Source organism: Ursus arctos, unplaced genomic scaffold (genome assembly GCF_023065955.2).
Source record: "Ursus arctos isolate Adak ecotype North America unplaced genomic scaffold, UrsArc2.0 scaffold_33, whole genome shotgun sequence".
Classification (NCBI taxonomy): Eukaryota; Metazoa; Chordata; class Mammalia; order Carnivora; family Ursidae; genus Ursus; species Ursus arctos.
Window position 1 is genome coordinate 17,999,024 of NW_026623019.1, and position 16,944 is coordinate 18,015,967.

The 16,944-nt window shown below is 49.1% G+C and overlaps 1 protein-coding gene across 1 annotated transcript in view; it reads left to right on the forward strand.

The window, feature by feature from the left end:
• PSAT1 (phosphoserine aminotransferase 1) overlaps nt 1-16,690 on the forward strand; it is a 28,986-nt gene extending 12,296 nt beyond the window's left edge. Inside the window, exons 7-9 of the mRNA XM_026518804.4 lie at nt 5,823-5,951; nt 14,023-14,160; nt 15,496-16,690. Of these exons, the coding sequence (XP_026374589.2) occupies nt 5,823-5,951; nt 14,023-14,160; nt 15,496-15,601 (373 nt within the window). The 3' untranslated portion in view covers nt 15,602-16,690. The remainder of the gene's footprint in view (nt 1-5,822; nt 5,952-14,022; nt 14,161-15,495) is intronic.
• Nucleotides 16,691-16,944: the final 254 nt, after the last annotated feature.

Genomic DNA, 16,944 nt, shown 5'->3' on the forward strand with positions numbered 1-16,944 from the left:
AGTCACTTAACCTCTCTGTGCAGCAAGTTCCTCCAGGAGTAATAACGTATCCTGACGATTGGGTTGCTGTGAGGTGATACACAGATGAAGTGCACTTCGTGGTTGGTACTTGGTGATTTATAAATGGTAGTTGCTATTATTAATTATTATTATTGTTTTTTCGCTTGGTGTTAGTTCCCAGAGCCTTAGCAGGGGAGGGAAGAGACAGAGTTTATGGATTTATCTTTCAGGGCAGGTATGGTGTAGAATGGTGATGCTTCCTGCGTAGGACCCTTTTAATCCTCCCAAGCACGCTAGGGGATAGATACTCTTAATTTCCATTTTGCACGTGAAGAAGCAGAGGCCATACTTCTCGGATGTGGCACAGCTGGGATTTGAACCCGGTAGCCTGGCTTCAGAGCCTGGCGTATACACCCTGTAGCTTCCTGCTCACCACAAGGGCAGTTATCTGTGTGCATTTATTTGTGTCTGAAGGGATTCCATCTTAGGAGAATAGATCACTGTGAGAGTCTGGTTCTTCCATTCATGGATTGTTCTGTGGCCGGTGGAAGGGTGGGCTTGGGCTGGGGCAGGCAGTGGTTCCTTTGGGGTTGGGACTTTCTCAGAGCTCTCCCCCACGGGGCTGCCTATAGAAAAATCTCCCACATACTTCACTATAGGAAAGAAAGGTGTTATTTTTCAAAGTTAGAATTCCGATAGAAATTTCCGCTGGATTTCTGCACAGCGGACGGGGGCCACAGCAGCTCATTTGTGTCTCCTGCTTTCCCCAGGGATTGGGGTGTTCTGATGCTTACTCTCCTGGTCACCTATAAAGCCCACTCTGTTTCATCCTGGTTGAAAGGGTTTCTGCAATGCCTGTTAAGGGTGGGACCAGTGGGACTGAATTTCTCACTCACCTGTCCTATCTCTGGGGGTTCCAGGCAGTGAAACAACCAGTGATCACTGGCCAAGTTGGACAAGAGTACTGGGTGTGCAGTGAAGACACAGGTGCAGGGACGCTGGGGAAGGGGCCTAGGTGCCAGGATGCACAATGACAGGAGGTGTTGGTCCCGCCTCTGGGGCCAGGGCCTGGCTCACAGTCAGCTAAGTCTTTCAGGGCGAGGCAGAGGCCACCATGGGCTCCAGGAGGAGGCAGGGAGACCATTGTCCTTGCAATGTGGCTTGAAAGCTGTTAAGTTCAGATCTTTAGATCAGAGAACCGCCCGGAGGAGCTGGGGGAGGGCACTTCCTCTGGCACCTTCTCTGGTAAGTAAGAGTTGCCGTGAAGCAAATTCTGGAAAAGGCAATGAATATGTTAAAATGCTGTTTGGGGTGAAAAGTCAGTTAGAAAGCAGGTCAGTCTGTCTAATAAATATGACAAAATGATAAGAGATAACAGTGTCTAGAATCAGACCTAGACACACAGAGAGGAAGGGCTCCTTGCAGTGACTCGCATGTGGGGGCACTGCCCTGCCAGCCCCTTGGGGGCATCAGCCCGTGGCCTTGACCAGTCGAGTCAGCTGGTCACCTGGGGGAGGGTGGTGTGGGGGGTGGGGGAGGGTAGACGCTGCCTCCCCAGCTTTCCTGCCTGTGGGGGTGCTGAGCCAGAAACGGGCAGAAAAGGGGAACACCCCCCCCCCCCCCGGCAGATCAGAATAATGTAAACTGAGACCATCCCAGGACGTGACTGTGAATATTGACTAGAATGGTGTAAATGTAGCAGATAAAAGAGACTGGGTTAAATGCATTCTGACCAAGACACCCCCTGGAAGTTGCTTTGCTTTCTTTTACCCTGAGAGAAGAGAAAAATAAAAGTGTGTACAATTGAGCAATTACCCTACATCTATGATTTGAAAAACTCCAGAGTTCATTCGTGGTACTTAAACATTCAAGATTAGAAAATTACAGCTTGCCCAGTGAGAATAAAGCTTCAAATTAGGGATGGGAAGATTTGTGCCAAATCCCCTCCCCAGTCCTTGAAGGTAAGCCGATAAAGGCACCCAAAAGGCTTCCGAACTTTGTATCACACAGAAGTCCTTTAAAAGCCCCCACATTTGAGAAAAGTCCTTTATTTATTTATTTGTTTGTTTGTTTGTTTATTTATTTATTTTTCTTTTAAATTCAGAGCTGAATGACCACAGGCCCTGGGCGTTTTGTGTGAACTGGGCTGGGTAACGGGCCTTCACATAGTCGCCCGTAGCCCTGAGCGGTGAATTGGGGCGGAATAAAGGATCACGTGGTCATTCTGTTTTCGCCCTTTAGTAGTTCACACTGGACCCAATGAATGAACAGGCAAAAAGATGCCTAACTTTCCCCTCTGTCCCCACAAAACAGTTTGTATTTACCACAACTAACTGAACTTGTGAGTATGAGTTGTTTTTGCTGTCGTATGAGGTAAGTAACTAATAAGAAGCAAAATAACCCCATCCATCAAGGCCACCTTTCTCAGGAGAGTAGGACTGGGGGCCTGCCCAGGGCCGTAGCCTCACTCAGCCGTGAACCCCAGGGGCCCATGTGCTTCTGCAGTTAGAGTCTTCAGAACAAACAGCCAGGGGGAGTTTTTCCAAGGACTTTCTGGTGTGCTTTTCTTTCTTTCTTTCTTTTTTTTTCTTTTTAAGATTTATTTATTTGAGAGAGAGTGAGCACGCGTTTGTGGGAGTGTGTAAGCGGGGGAGGGGCAGAGGGGAAGCAGACTCCCCTCTGAGTGTGGAGCCCCATGTGGGGCTCGATCTCCCAACCCCAAGATCATGACCTGAGCTGAAGCTAAGAGTCTGACACTTAACCGGCTGAGCCACCCAGGCCCCCCTCTGGTGTGCTTTTCTAAGGCTCCGCACACAGAGTATTTTGTATTGCTTTAAAAAATTAACATGTGTTCTTAGCAAAGGTTTCTGAAGTGAGCAGAAACTGCTGGGGTCACCGCTGTTAACTGCTGCGTGTCTTGGGCATATGCAAGTATACGGAGCCATGTGTTACGCGAGTGGAACTTCACCATATAGACCGTTCTGTGAATTTCCTTTCTCCCCAGCAGTATGCTGCGTACACTCTACCATGCCGTGTCAGCGCAAACGTCTGCCTTTTTTTCCCCTTTGAATCGCTGTATGGTATTCCGCGGAACGGATGTACTGGGATTCATTTAGTTGCTTATTAATGGGCAGGCTTGAGGTGCTGCTGTGTGTGATGCGGGTGGCGTTGTAGATGTGAGGCAGACGTCAGGCGTGTTCCATCGGCTAGTGGGGAGAATTGAGGCTGAGTTGCAGAGCTGCATAAGCACCTAGGTCCCGGTATTTTGAAGAGTTTGGATTGTGTGGGGGTAGAAGCCTGAATGAATCGTGAATTAGAAGCCACAGGGAGATCCTGCTTCCTTCCGAGGGATCCGCCTCTTGCTGAGGCTTCACAGATGAGGCCCCGGGTGCTGGCTCTGCTGAGAGCCTGCTCAGATGCCGGTAAGATCTCTGAGCGTGGCAGCCACAGAGAGGGAGTGTGTTGGTGCTGAGGACTGGCTGGGATTGAGGAGCCGCCCTGGGCCTTGCTGCAGCCTTGGATTGGAGTAGCGAGAAAGCAGCTGTGAGCTCCAGGCTCACAGAGCTATGGGGAGAAGCAGAATGTGGCCTCCGAAGAGTCCTGTCAGTGAATGGGCACCAATGGCTCTGCTTGGCTCGTGGGGCCGGGTTCATGCTTTGGGGTTAGGTGGGAATTCCAGAGCATCTCGCTGAACAGAGTGGTGGGCGGGCAGCATCCTATCTGGAACACACATCCACACGCGTGTGCTGTGAACTGGCTGCAGGCCCCGCCCTTGGCAGCTGTGTCTGTGAGGTTTGGTGCCAGCCTGGTCACCCCATGAGCAGGGGAGGTAGTGGTGGAGGGTCCTGGAGCCCCTCCTAAACCAGATGCCTTGGTTACTGTGAAAAGAGCTTGGGCTTTGGAGTCAGACCAACCAGGGTTGTAAACTTGGCTCTATCAGCCACTTAATGGGTAACATTAGCCAAATTAAGCTCCCCAAAGCTCAGTTTCCTCATCTGTAAAATGGGCTGATGGTAACTCTGACCGTGGGATTATTGTGATCAATAAAATGGAGAACAGAATAGGGTGCCTGGCCCCATAAGAGATGTTAGGAAATACTCCTGCCTCTTTCATCCTTCTCTTTGTCCCTCTGATTTCTCAGTCTTCATCCAGCCTGTAAATTACTCAGGGGCTGTTCTCTGCTCTATTCTTCCTTCCTTTTCTGCCCACTAGCTACTGTTTCTCATTCCTCAAGCTGGGGAAGCTTCTGGGAAGCCCTTTACATGGTTTTACATGCCCATTGACTTCTGCTAACTTGGGGGTGGAAACACCTGGGTCCTTTACCTCCCAGGTTGAGACAGTGAATGAGCCAGTCAGAGCCTTGGGCTTCCCCTGGCACCGGCTTCTGGCTATTAGAGGGTTTTCCGGATCCAGTATCTCCCCCTTCAACCTGTCACAGTGGGAAGAGATCCAAGGTATTTAATAAACAAGGTAGCTCTTGTCCAGGGGTTACCATCCTGGATCTTCGCTGGGCATTGATTCCTGGAGCTCAGTTTCCACAGATTCGCATAGGAGACCTTTGTCCCAACCCTGGAGAGTGCTTAGCTGAGAGCTGACCTCAGATCCCCAGCTCAAGTGGAGCGGGTCTCTTCCCTTGGAGACCTGTCCTCCTGCCCCCATAAGCTTTCAGTGGGGTGCACACGAAGCCCTTGGCACCTTTGCAAGTGATGGCCTTTCAGAAGACCACTGGGAAACCATCCGCTGCTCAGCAACACTGTATGTGTCAAGCTAGCTTTGAGCACTTCGTAATGAAGGTGCCACTGACTGCACTTGTGTGACCCATGTGCCACGTGCTGGGCCCTTCACTAAGCACTTCACCCAGCTGTCTCCTAGTCTCTGTCCTGTAGTCCTTGCAGGTGGCAGAGCTGACATTCTGGCTCAGAAAGGAGCCCTCCCAAGCTCCATGAGCGGCCGAGGGACAGTGGCTCCTGGAAGCAGGGACACAGATCCCACCCCATCTGCTCTCTGTTTCTGATCCTTGCTTCTTTCTGCTGGAATATTGGCTTCATTTTCTCAGATGAGTCTCCCTCAGATGCTCTTACTCATGTCTCACACTGTCATCAACACACAGGTCTGCCTCTTTGTCCTCACTCCCAAGTCAGAGAGTCCGGGGGAGGGCTCTGATTGGCCCACTTATGTCCCCGGCCCAGCTGTGAGACCAGGGGACAAGGGACCCAGCCGGATCTGCCTGTTGGGCAGCTAAAATGCCAGTTGTCCACCATAGGGTGGTAGGCCTCCCTCCTTCCAGGTGGGAAAGCCGAGGTTTGGATTCCCAAGGTGATCTTTTTAGTGGTCTTTTGAGTTAGCGGCGGCAGTGAGACTAGAGTCAGGACTGACTTAGAGCCCGTGCTCCTAGCGCCATGCCACACTGCCTCCTGCGAGGTAGAGGGCCCCATGTGACGGCTCGGGCGTAGAAAAGGTGAACACTGTGCTTCAGGTCTTCCAGCACCATAGAGTGAGTCCAAGTCATGGGCACAGAGAAATAGTAAATAAGGGAGCGAATGGTACAAAAACGGGAAGGATGGGCAGAGGGCTCTGGGAGTGTAGGAAGTGAAGGGGTTAACTGGGGGGGGGGGCGGGGAGCCAGGGTCCTGAGGACGCCTGCTGCAGCGGAGAGAGGCATGTGTGTCCCGGGTGTTGTGGAGGGTTTGCACTAGGGCTGGGGCTGGACAGGTGGGGACAGGTGTGAGCTCCAGAGAGGAGTCTAATTAAACCTGTTTTCTGAATGTCTTCGCACTCTTGCAAAGTTGAACGGGATGGATCTGTTTTCTTCGTTATTTCAGCATCTACGTCATGGGCTCGGTCCTGGAGTGGATTAAGAACAACGGCGGTGCAGCAGCCATGGAGAAGCTCAGCGTCATCAAGTCGCAGATGATTTACGATATTATTGATAATTCTCAAGGATTCTATGTGTAAGTTACTGGCCTTTTATCTCACAGTTTGCCTCTTGGGAATTTTAAAATGTGTCTATGTCATGTGCCTTTGAGAAGTGGACATGTTCCCCTTTCTTGAGTTGTTGGAAGTGCGGTGAACTGGGTAGTCCTGGGTCCCGGGATTACGGGGCAGGTGAGCTCTTCCCTTCTGCGTCCCCTCACGGGGAGTCCCAGGCCGAGGGACCTGTTTCCCAGGGGGTGGTGATGTCTCTCCCACCAAAGATCTCTCCCGGGGAAATCTCAGTTTCTCCCGGGGCAGACCCCTTCTCCCACTGTCTGCTTCTTCTGGACGTCTCCTGGGAAAAAACATGCGTACTTGTTAGAAGCCGGAGACCCTTGGTATATACACCCACTCCTGGGCCCCTCAGGCAGGTCACTTACCTTTTTTTTTTTTCTAAGTTTTATTTATTTGAGAGAGAGAGAGAATCTCAAGCAGACTCCACTTTGAGCGCAGAGCCCCACGCGGGGCTCGATCCCACAACCCCAAGATCACGACCCAAGCCAAAATCAAGAGTTGGATGCTCAACCGACTGAGCCACCCAGGCACCCCTCGGTCATTTACCTTTTTAGGAAAGTTCATTGCTTCTCTTGTCATAGGACAGATCTTACCCTCCCAGGCCTGTCTTCCGTGAATGGAATTGGCCATGGTATGAGGAGACTTCTAGTTAAACTTTTTTGTGACCAAATGATTCATGAATGTGTGTGGACCACTGGGAGCGCCTGGGAGGGATACAGACAACGTATGGGTCTTGTGTGAGTCTCCTAGAACTGCTGGAACAAAGATGCGGTAACTTGGTGGCTTAAAACAACAGAGATCTATTCGCACTCCTGGAGGCGCGAGGTGCAAGGTGTCAGCAAGGCTTTGCTCCCTCCAGAGACTCTCAGGAGGAATCCATTCCTTGTCTCTTCCAGCTTCGGGTGGCTCCAGGCATTTTCTGGCCTGTGGTGTGTCACCCTGGTCTGTGGCCTCACCTAGGTTGTGTGTCTTCACTTCTGGTCATTGGATTTAGGGTCTGCCCAGATAATCCAGAACGATTTATCTCAGCTAGAGACCTGTAACTTAATGACATCTGCAAAGACCCTTTTTTCCAAATAGGTCACATCCACAAGTTCTAGGGGTTAGGACATGAATATACCTTTTGGGGGGCTACTGTCCAGTCCCCTACCATAGACCTCTCACCAGCATGCTAGGTGTGAAGCACCTTGTACACGGGGAGCTTAATAGATGATGTTTTCATTTGCGTTTCCTTGCCTTCAAGGTGGCATACAGGTGTATGAGGCTTTATGCTGTGTGCGTGTGCACACATATGAGGATGTTGGTGTCTGTACACATTTGTATGCATGTACGTAAACACATACTCATTTACCAAGCCTGGGACTTCCTCCCTGGTGACCAGTACTCTTTCGGGTTCAATGATAGCAACTGACCGATAGTAACTGGAGAATGTACACTCTTTGAGAATTCATGTGCCACATGGGATGGACAAAACAATGCTTGAAGGCTAACTTTTAATACATCCCCATGACCACCCAAGGGTGGGGGATGGGGGGTACTTTTGGAACAGATCGGATAAAGCGGCATGTTACTGCTACCTCTGCCCTTAAAATGCTTGTTGCCTGTCCCCCTGAGTTCTTGGCATGCAGTGACCCTCCAGCCACAGGCCCTGGGGGAGTTGGGTTTGGCTGGATGCCTTAGCCTTTAGGCTCCTCTCTCTCCCACATGCAGTCTGGGGGAAGGGGTGCACACTGCTTTCTGCCTGCTCCGGTTCTGTGTGACGGAGCCAAGTGCAGACTGGGGGCTTGGTAGATGATCCAAGGAGTTCACAGCCAAGGGCTAGATAGTAGTTATAAGCTTGGAGCAGCAAGATGACATGACTTTGCCTGTAGGCTGTAGGGTTTTTTTTTAAATGAGCTTGAGGCTCGGGCATGAGTAGAGTTAGTCAGAGGAGAGCAAAAGTACTTTTAGGAATTTTTGGGAAGGCAGGGAATGGCCTCTGCAAGGGTACTGAAGGAAGAAAGTGCATTGTGTTTGGGGAGCAAAGAGTGGGTTGCCTGGAGGGGATGGTTGTGCTGGGATTAGAAGGAAGGTCTGGAAAGGTCTGAAGACATGTTTAGTCCACCTGTTCAGTCCTCTGTTCACCTGTCTGCCCCTCTGCCCATTCTCCCACGCATCTGTCCATCATCCACCCACACACCCATCCATCCGTCCATCCACCCACCCATCTACCCACGCACTTACCCATCCATCCATCATCCACTCTCACACCCATCCATCCGTCCATCCACCCACCCATCTACCCACGCACTTACCCATCCATCCATCGTCCACTCTCACACCCATCCATCCGTCCATCCACCCACCCATCTACCCACGCACTTACCCATCCATCCATCATCCACTCTCACACCCATCCATCCGTCCATCCACGCATCCATCTACCCACGCACTTACCCATCCATCCATCATCCAGTCTCACACCCATCCATTCGTCCATCCACCCACCCATCTACCCATGCACTTACCCATCCATCCATCATCCACCCACACACCCATCCATCCGTCCATCCACCCACCCATCTACCCACGCACTTACCCATCCATCCATCATCCACTCTCACACCCATCCATCCGTTCATCCAGCCACCCATCTACCCACGCACTTACCCATCCATCCATCATCCACTCTCACACCCATCCATCCGTCCATCCACCCACCCATCTAACCATGCACTTACCCATCCATCCATCATCCACCCACACACCCATCCATCCATCATCCACCCACACACCCATCGATCCGTCCATCCACCCACCCATCTACCCACGCACTTACCCATCCAGCCATCATCCACTCTCACACCCATCCATCCGTCCATCCAGCCATCATCCACTCTCACACCCATCCATCCGTTCATCCATCCATCATCCACTCTCACACCCATCCATCCGTCCATCCACCCACCCATCTACCCACGCACTTACCCATCCATCCATCATCCACTCTCACACCCATCCATCCGTCCATCCACGCACCCATCTACCCACGCACTTACCCAACCATCCATCATCCACTCTCACACCCATCCTTCCGTCCATCCAGCCATCATCCAGCCATCCAGTAAGTGTTCCTGAGCACCTACTCTGGGCTAACTGTGTTCTAGGCCCTGGGCTACCCAGAAGAACAAGGTTATCTTTCCTGACTCCCAAAGAGTGCTCAGAACCTGAATGTGAGTAAAAGCACATGGCTATTGTGGAGGGGATACCAGATATATATATTTTTTAAAGATTTTATTTATTTATTTGACAGAGAGAGAGACAGCCAGCGAGAGAGGGAACACAGCAGGGGGAGTGGGAGAGGAAGAAGCAGGCTCATAGCGGAAGAGCCTGATGTGGGACTCGATCCCATAACGCCGGGATCATGCCCTGAGCCGAAGGCAGACGATTAACTGCTGTGCCACCCAGGCGCCCCTCCAGATTTTCTATTAGCTTTGGCTCCCTTTATTTCTCAGATGTGTAGGCACAAAATGGAAGGACAGAAGGAATGATAAAGCCTCTGGAAAAATCCAGGAATTAGAAACAAAACAAAGTATAGGAGGAACCCTGGGAATCCCTGGAATTCCTTTCCCCCCAAGCTTCTTAAACTCCAAGCACCCAATGTGGCATTTCCCAGAAGGCAGCCTGCTGAAGCCAACATGGCAGGCGGGTTGTCTCCTGGGGAATCCGGTCACCTTCCCACCCAAAACTTCTCATTTACTTATGCACAGCTTTGACCCAGAATTTTCATCCTCTTCAGAGTAAGCCTCTTTCTGGGAATTTCCACCCTCCCTGGGCTGCCCGCCCAGAAAGTGTCACCCCGGTGCCTGACGTTCCTGCGGGACACTGTAACTGGAGTCAGCAGGCCTTCCCTTGCTCCCTCCTCCATATTCACAGTTGGGTGCTTACTAGCTCTTCTTGTAGTCACTTGTGTTTTCAGGAAATTGTCCACTTTTCTTTCAAACTATAGAAATATGGCACCAAAATGGAGGTGAACAATTTTTTTTTTAAAGATTTTATTTATTTGAGAGAGAGAGAGAGAGCACAAGCAGGGGGAGGGGCACAGGGAGAGAGAGAAGCAGACTCCCCACTAAGCAGGGATCCCGATGTGGGACTCGATCCCAGGACCCTGGGATCATGACCTGAGCTGAAGGCAGACACTTCACCGACTGAGCCACCCAAGTACTCCGGGAGGTGAACAATTTTACAGAGGAATACCAAGTAACCTAGAATTAGAATACTAAACACAGTTCTGGAAGGTTCCTGGGGGCTGCACCGACTCCGCCAGTGAGCCTGGCAGGGACACCGAGACTAGATGAGACAGCTGTCGAAGTCCCTGTGTTCATCCCATGGCCTAACCACCCACTTGGCACTGGTTGACCCTGACTTGAGCCCACGTGGACAGTGTAGCATTCTGGGCAGAGAACCCCCTCTTTGCCATTTATTAGAACGTGACTTTGGGCCAATGACCTAATTGCTCCAGACTTCCATATCCTCATCTGTACAATGGGCATAGTGATGGCACATACTTGTTACGACTGTCTTGAGGACAAAGTGAAAATCCATGTGAATACAGAATATGGAACAGTGGTTAAGAACACGGGCTCCAGCATGGGTTCGTTTGCATAAAGCACTAGAAGCTGTACTTGGCATCTAGGGAGCATTCCTTAAGAGTTAGTTACTGGTACTACTTTGGGTTACTCTGGAAAGCACTCAGAATGCTGAAGTTTGATATTCTAAAGATGTCCAAGTGATAGCATCCATATCCAGACCTGAGGTCACTTTTCCTGCTACCTTCCTGTGGGGACCAGACCCTAGGAGAGAGGGGAGCATGTGATGGGTCTAACAATAACGCTAACACAAAGGAAAGCAGGAAAAGCCCTAGCGGCTTAGAGATACTAACACTTTATTGTCAGCACAGCCCTGTGAAGCAGATATTAAAGCCTGTTTTCCAGAGGCACAGACAGGTTAAGGTGGCAGCTGGGAAATGGGAACGAGCCAGGCTGTGCACATGAGGAGCATTATGGGGGGCTGTTTCTAGGGTCCTTTTTAATTTTTTAAATTAAAAAATTTTTTTTAAAGATTTTATTTACCTATTTGACACAGAGAGAGAGAGTACAGCAGGGGGAGCAGCAGGCAGAGGGAGAGGAAGAAGCAGGCCTGCTGAGCAGGGAGCCTGATGCGGGGCCTGATCCCAGGACCCTGGGACCATGACCTCAGCCTAAGGCAGATGCTTAATGAACTGAGCCACCCAGGCATCCCAGGAAACTACTTTATAAGAGCTTTCTAGCAGGTCTCTCCACCTTCTGGTGTTCCCACACTCCATTCTCTCCTCTGTGTGCTGTTGTTTTTTTTCTAAAATTCACATTTCATACTGTGGACACCTGATTACTCCTCGTTGCTCAAGGACGCAGTCGAGTTCCCATCGGTGTATCTGCAGGGCCCCGCACCGTCCGGGCCCTACCCCTGGCCAGGAAGCCCAACACTCCAGTTCCCGCAGTTCTTACTGGGGGTCTCCCACGCTTTTGTCGATGCAATTTTGCCAGAACTCGTCCTAACCTTGCCATATCCCTCTGAAACGTGTCAGCTTCCTCTTGGGCGGAATTCCTGTCTCGGCTCTGTGCTGCTTGCTGTTACAGACCTCTCACATGGCATGTTAATTCCCTACACAGCAGCTCACTAGATTGGGAACATTTAATCCCCTCGAATCTTTGTTGCCCTCCCTGAGCCTTCTCCCAGAGACCTTCTTGGGTGCTTTGTAAATACTTGCTGTGTGCCGACTCATGGCTCCCATGATACCATTTGCTTTCATGATAGGATGGGTCCATTTGGGGCAGGGCTGAACTGTAAATAAGTTGTTTGATTCTTCCTCCTTTTAATTATTTTTTTCCCTTCAATTAGACGTGCTCTTCGCCATGCCACCTCTATAACTGAACCCTCCTGTGGGGAGTCCGAGGCAGCAGAAGGGTAGCCGATGAATTTTTAATTTAAATGTCAGCCATGAAACCTACCATCTCGTGAAAGGGGGAGGGTGCGCGGAATTCAGGCTCAAAGCCCATTACCAGATATTTGGTTTCCCTGCGTCCATTTCTTCTGCCCGTAGGTGTGCACTTGACTCTTTATTAACTTTAGCCGGAATTATGTATGTGCCTTACGGGAGAGCATAACTTTTCATGGGGGCTTCCTCACACTGCTTTTATTTGCTGTTTAATTTTAATGAATCACAGCCTGTAAAAGGGTAAGAATAAAACAAGGTGAGCTTGAAAATGGAGAAGGGGGTATTACATATTCTACTCTTCTTTTATTCCTGAGTAGATGTCCTCTCTTCCATTTCTCTCCTTTGATAGTCTATGGAACATAATTTTGGCTGCTTATCTTTCAAATCGGAAACAGAAGTCAAAATACTCACCTTTCCCAGATAAAAACTCACACATCATTCGTTTTTGAGAGTTTGTATAAGCCTTGTGCAAAATGCTGGGACCAAAAAGATGAATTTCTTGAATTTAACTGATACTTAGGTTGTTTTAATGTGTTCCAGACACTGTTTTATTTTTATTTTGTATTAAAAACAATTTTTTAAAAGATTTTGTTTATTCATTTGACAGAAAGAGAGAGAGAGCACAAGCAGGGCAAGCAGCAGAGGGAGAGGGAGAAGCAGGCTCCCTGCTGAGCAGGGAGCCTGACGAGGGACTTGATCCTGGGGAACCTGAGATGACCTGAGCCGAAGGCAGATGCTAAACTGACTGAGCCACCCAGGCGTCCCCTCAGACACTGTTTTAAACTGTATCAGTTACCTGTTTTTGCATCACAGAACACACAAGACAGTTGTTAAAGCAATAACCATTTTTTTTGCTCATGACTTTGGGTCCGCAGGCTGGGCTGGGTTTAGCTGGGTGGTTCTTCGGCTCCTCTCACCTGGGATGCTTATTCAGTCAGAGTCAGTGGTAATTCAGCAGCAGCCAGCGGCCCACAGTGACCTCACTCACGTGTCTGGGAGTTGTTGCTGGTGTTGCCAGGCCTCCTCTCTCCAGCAGGCTAGCTCAGGTGGCCTACATGGCAACCATGTTTTAGGAGGGCAGGCGTAGAGGCTGTATTCCCCTTGAGCCTTGAGGCTTGGACTTGGAAGTTGCATAGCAACCCTGATGCTACAGTCTCTTGATCAAAGCAAGTCACAGGGCCAGCCAGACTTAAAAGGTGTGGAGAGGGGCGCTTGGGGTGGCTCAGTCAGTAAGCAGCTGCGTTTGGCTCAGGTCATGATCTCTGAGTGCTGGGATCAGCAGGGAGTCTGCTTCTCCCTCTCCCTTTGCCCCTTGCCCCGCTCATGCTCTCTCTCTCTCTCTCTCTAAAATAAAAAAAATAAAAAAAAATAATGGAGAACTAGACCCCACTTCATGCTGAGAGGGCTGTAGAGAATTTGTGCCCATTTAAAAGCCACGACCCCCCCCCCCATAAATACTGGCTCACTTAATCGTCACATCAACCTTAGAAGGTAGGTTCCATTACTTTTCCCACTGTTCAGTAGATGAGGAAAGTGAGACACAACAGAGAGGTTTAGTCAGTTGCTCAAGGTCACACAGCTTGGGACAGTACAGTGTGACAAGGGCTTTGAAAGCTGTTCATTCAGCTAATGTTAGGACCAGCATGTTTTTTTTCCCTCTAGCCATGTAGAGAAAGGGTCACACACATCGCCGTGTGGTTGCCATGTACTGGAAGTTTCATAAATGTTGTGCCACTGAGCTATCATAGCCAGTCTGAAATGAAGGTATTATTTCCATTATTCAGGTGAGAAAACTGAGGCTCATGGAAATTAAGTACAAGTCATACAAGGGAATGCTAAGTCACTGTTCCATATGCAAGAGTGGTCACCTTAAGTAAAAATTATCAATGTCTTGGGGCAGATTTTTTTTTAATCTTCAATTTGTATTGACAAAATATTTAAAGCAATTTTTCTGTTGATTTGTTAATGGCTATCGCACATTTCAGAAAAGTAGCTGGAATAATCAATATGTTTTTCAGATGTCCAGTGGAGCCCAAGAATAGAAGCAAGATGAATATTCCATTTCGCATTGGCAATGCCAAAGGAGACGATGCTTTAGAAAAAAGATTTCTCGATAAAGCTCTTGAACTCAATATGATCTCCTTGAAAGGGCATAGGTGAGTATACATCCAGTCCGCAAGCTTATCGGAGAATTGGTTTAGTTTTTCTTTTCTTTCTGTTTTTTTGAGAGAGCACCCACACAAGTAGGAGTGAGGGTGGGTAGAGGGAGAGAGAGAATCTTAAGCAGGGGCGGGGCTCTGTCTCACGACCCTGAGATCATGACCTGAGCTAGAGTCAAGGGTAGGAAGCTTAACTGACTGAGCCACCCAGGTGCCCCATAGTTTTTCAAATGTGGGATGAAACCTATCTGTCCATCTATGACTCTGCCCAGCTTGGAGTAGCGGTTCTTGTAATGTTGGAAAGACCAGTTGTCATGGGGTAATCCTCCTTTTTTTCTTTTTTTTAAAGATTTATTTATTTATTTGACAGAGAAAGAGAGCGAAAGAGCACAAGCACGGGGAGCGGCAAGCAGAGGGGGAGGGAGAAAACAGGCTTCCTGCTGAGCAGGGAGCCAGATGTGGGGCTCGATCCTGGGGCTCCAGGATCATGACCTGAGCCAAAGGCAGATGCTTCACCCCCCCTTTTTTTAAACGATTTTATTATTTATTTATTTATTTGAGAGAATGCGAGCTTGAGAGTGGGGGTGGAGGGAGGGGCAGAGGGAGAGGGAGAGAGAGACTCTTCAGTGGGCTCCACACCCGGTGTAGAGCCCGACATGGGGCTTGATCTCATGACCCTGAGATCATAACTGGAGCCGATGCTCTTTGGATGGAGCCACCCAGGCACCCCTTGGATTTTATTTTCAAGTAATCTCCACACCCAACATGGAGCTTGAACTTAAACCCCCGAGATCAAGAGTCGCATGCTCTACTGACTGAGCCAGACTTACAGAACCCTTAGCACGATTGCCTGGCCGGGGGGCATGGTGGGGCCACCTCTACAGGCTTTTGTCAAAATTCCCTTTGAGAATAGCTGAAATGGCTTTTATGGCACTGAGGTTGCCATCCCATGACTGGAGAGGACAGATCACTGTCGCTGCGGCTGCCATCAGATAGTTAATCCTGCACGGTCTGTGAAACGTGTGTGTCTTCTCTGCAGGGGAGGGGAGACACCTGCCCTGCAGGGGTTGCCTGCTCCCTGCTTCCCATGGGTACCACACTGAGTTAATCCGGCTTATGTGTGAGCGCAGTGGTCCACCACTACAGTAGGGAGAATTTCCTAATGATGAGGCGTTTGAACCTGATGGCTGCCTGGGGCCTTGCAGGCGACAGGTTGGACATGATGGCCTCAGGTGCTGTGTCTCTGTCAGGAGTGGGTGACTGGAAAGAGGGTCCTCTTGATGCTAACTTAGATGCTTTTGTTCTCACTGGCTGCCTTTTTGGTTGCTCTAGGTCTGTGGGAGGCATCCGGGCCTCTCTGTATAATGCTGTCACCATTGAGGACGTTCAGAAGCTGGCGGCCTTCATGAAGAACTTTCTGGAAATGCATCAGCTGTGAACACATCTTAACCGGTGTATACTCTGCCCTTGAACAGTGTATAAAATTTAAAGTAACTTGGGAATGAGGACAGAAACTTAGCGAACGCGGTATTTTTCTCGAGTGAACGTGCTTATTATAGATCTCGTTTTTTTCAAAGAACAGCAAAACATCCACAGCTGTACGAAGCTGGTGGGACTTAATGGCCTCCACCTTAATTCTGACTTGAACTGGAAGTATTTTTTTAAAAAATCTTCCTTTAGCTTTTCTAGCGGATTCCAGCTTTGTCTTTGCTGCTACTTTTTCTAGGCTAGATCTCAGTGTTCAAACTTGCCTGTGGACTTAATTATGCAAATTGAAGTTACTTATTTCTGGAGACACACAAACACAGCATGGAGGCTGGGTGGGGACCTCTGGGTGCTGAATTTTGATCCTTTACAAAATGACAGGGTGGGGTCTCCTGGGTTCTGCATCTGTTAATTCAGGTCCACACTGCCTGCGTGGTGAGTGTTTAGGGGTTCCAGTCTAAAGGGCAAACTGGGGAATCTTTTTTTATCCTGTTATTCTCATAAAGAGATAAAAGCGACATACTGTATATTCATATAGCAAAGTCTGTTTTTAATACCAAATAGTTTCTCTCTCTATGCAGTCTGTTTCTAATAATACAGTTCTTGATGCTGCCTGTAGAGACTCGGAGAATTTGTTAGAATCCTTGACCTAACGTATTACGCGTTAACGCTTGCAACGGTTTGTCCCTCCCCTCCCTCCTGCCTTTCCAAAAAAACTGCTTCACAAGATTTAGAAGTTCCCCGATTTCCTTTTACGTTCCTTTTAGTGGGTAGGAGACAAGGTAGGATGGTTGCTTTGTTCTTTATTTTTCAGTTAGGCTGTTAAATTAAAATTCTCTGTTAAACTCCCTTCTCCTTGGTTCACTTGACAGTTCTCTTTATAGTGTTTGACCAGTGATGCTGTGAGTTCTGGAAGATCTTTACTGAAGAGTCTTTTCCCTCTTGTTTATCCATTGTCAGTATTTTCTCTTGCCGGTGTGGAAGACATGAAAGTCTTAAAACATCTAAACCCGGGTCAATAAATTTCTTTACCTGCTCTTTAGTAATGTATGTGTGTATGTTAAGTAACCTCTACACCCAGTGTGGGGCTTGAACTTAGAACCTCACGGGCTCTGCTGACTGAGCCAGCCAGGCGCCCCCACTTTACCTGCTTTTTAGACAGATTGTTCTGTTAAAAACTTTATGATGGAAAAACTCGGGTCTGAAAGTAGCATCTGATAAGGGTAATTTAGTTCCACCAAAGGCGTAAGTGTTGAGTCTCGTGCATCCATTTTTTAAAAATGATTCGGCATACAG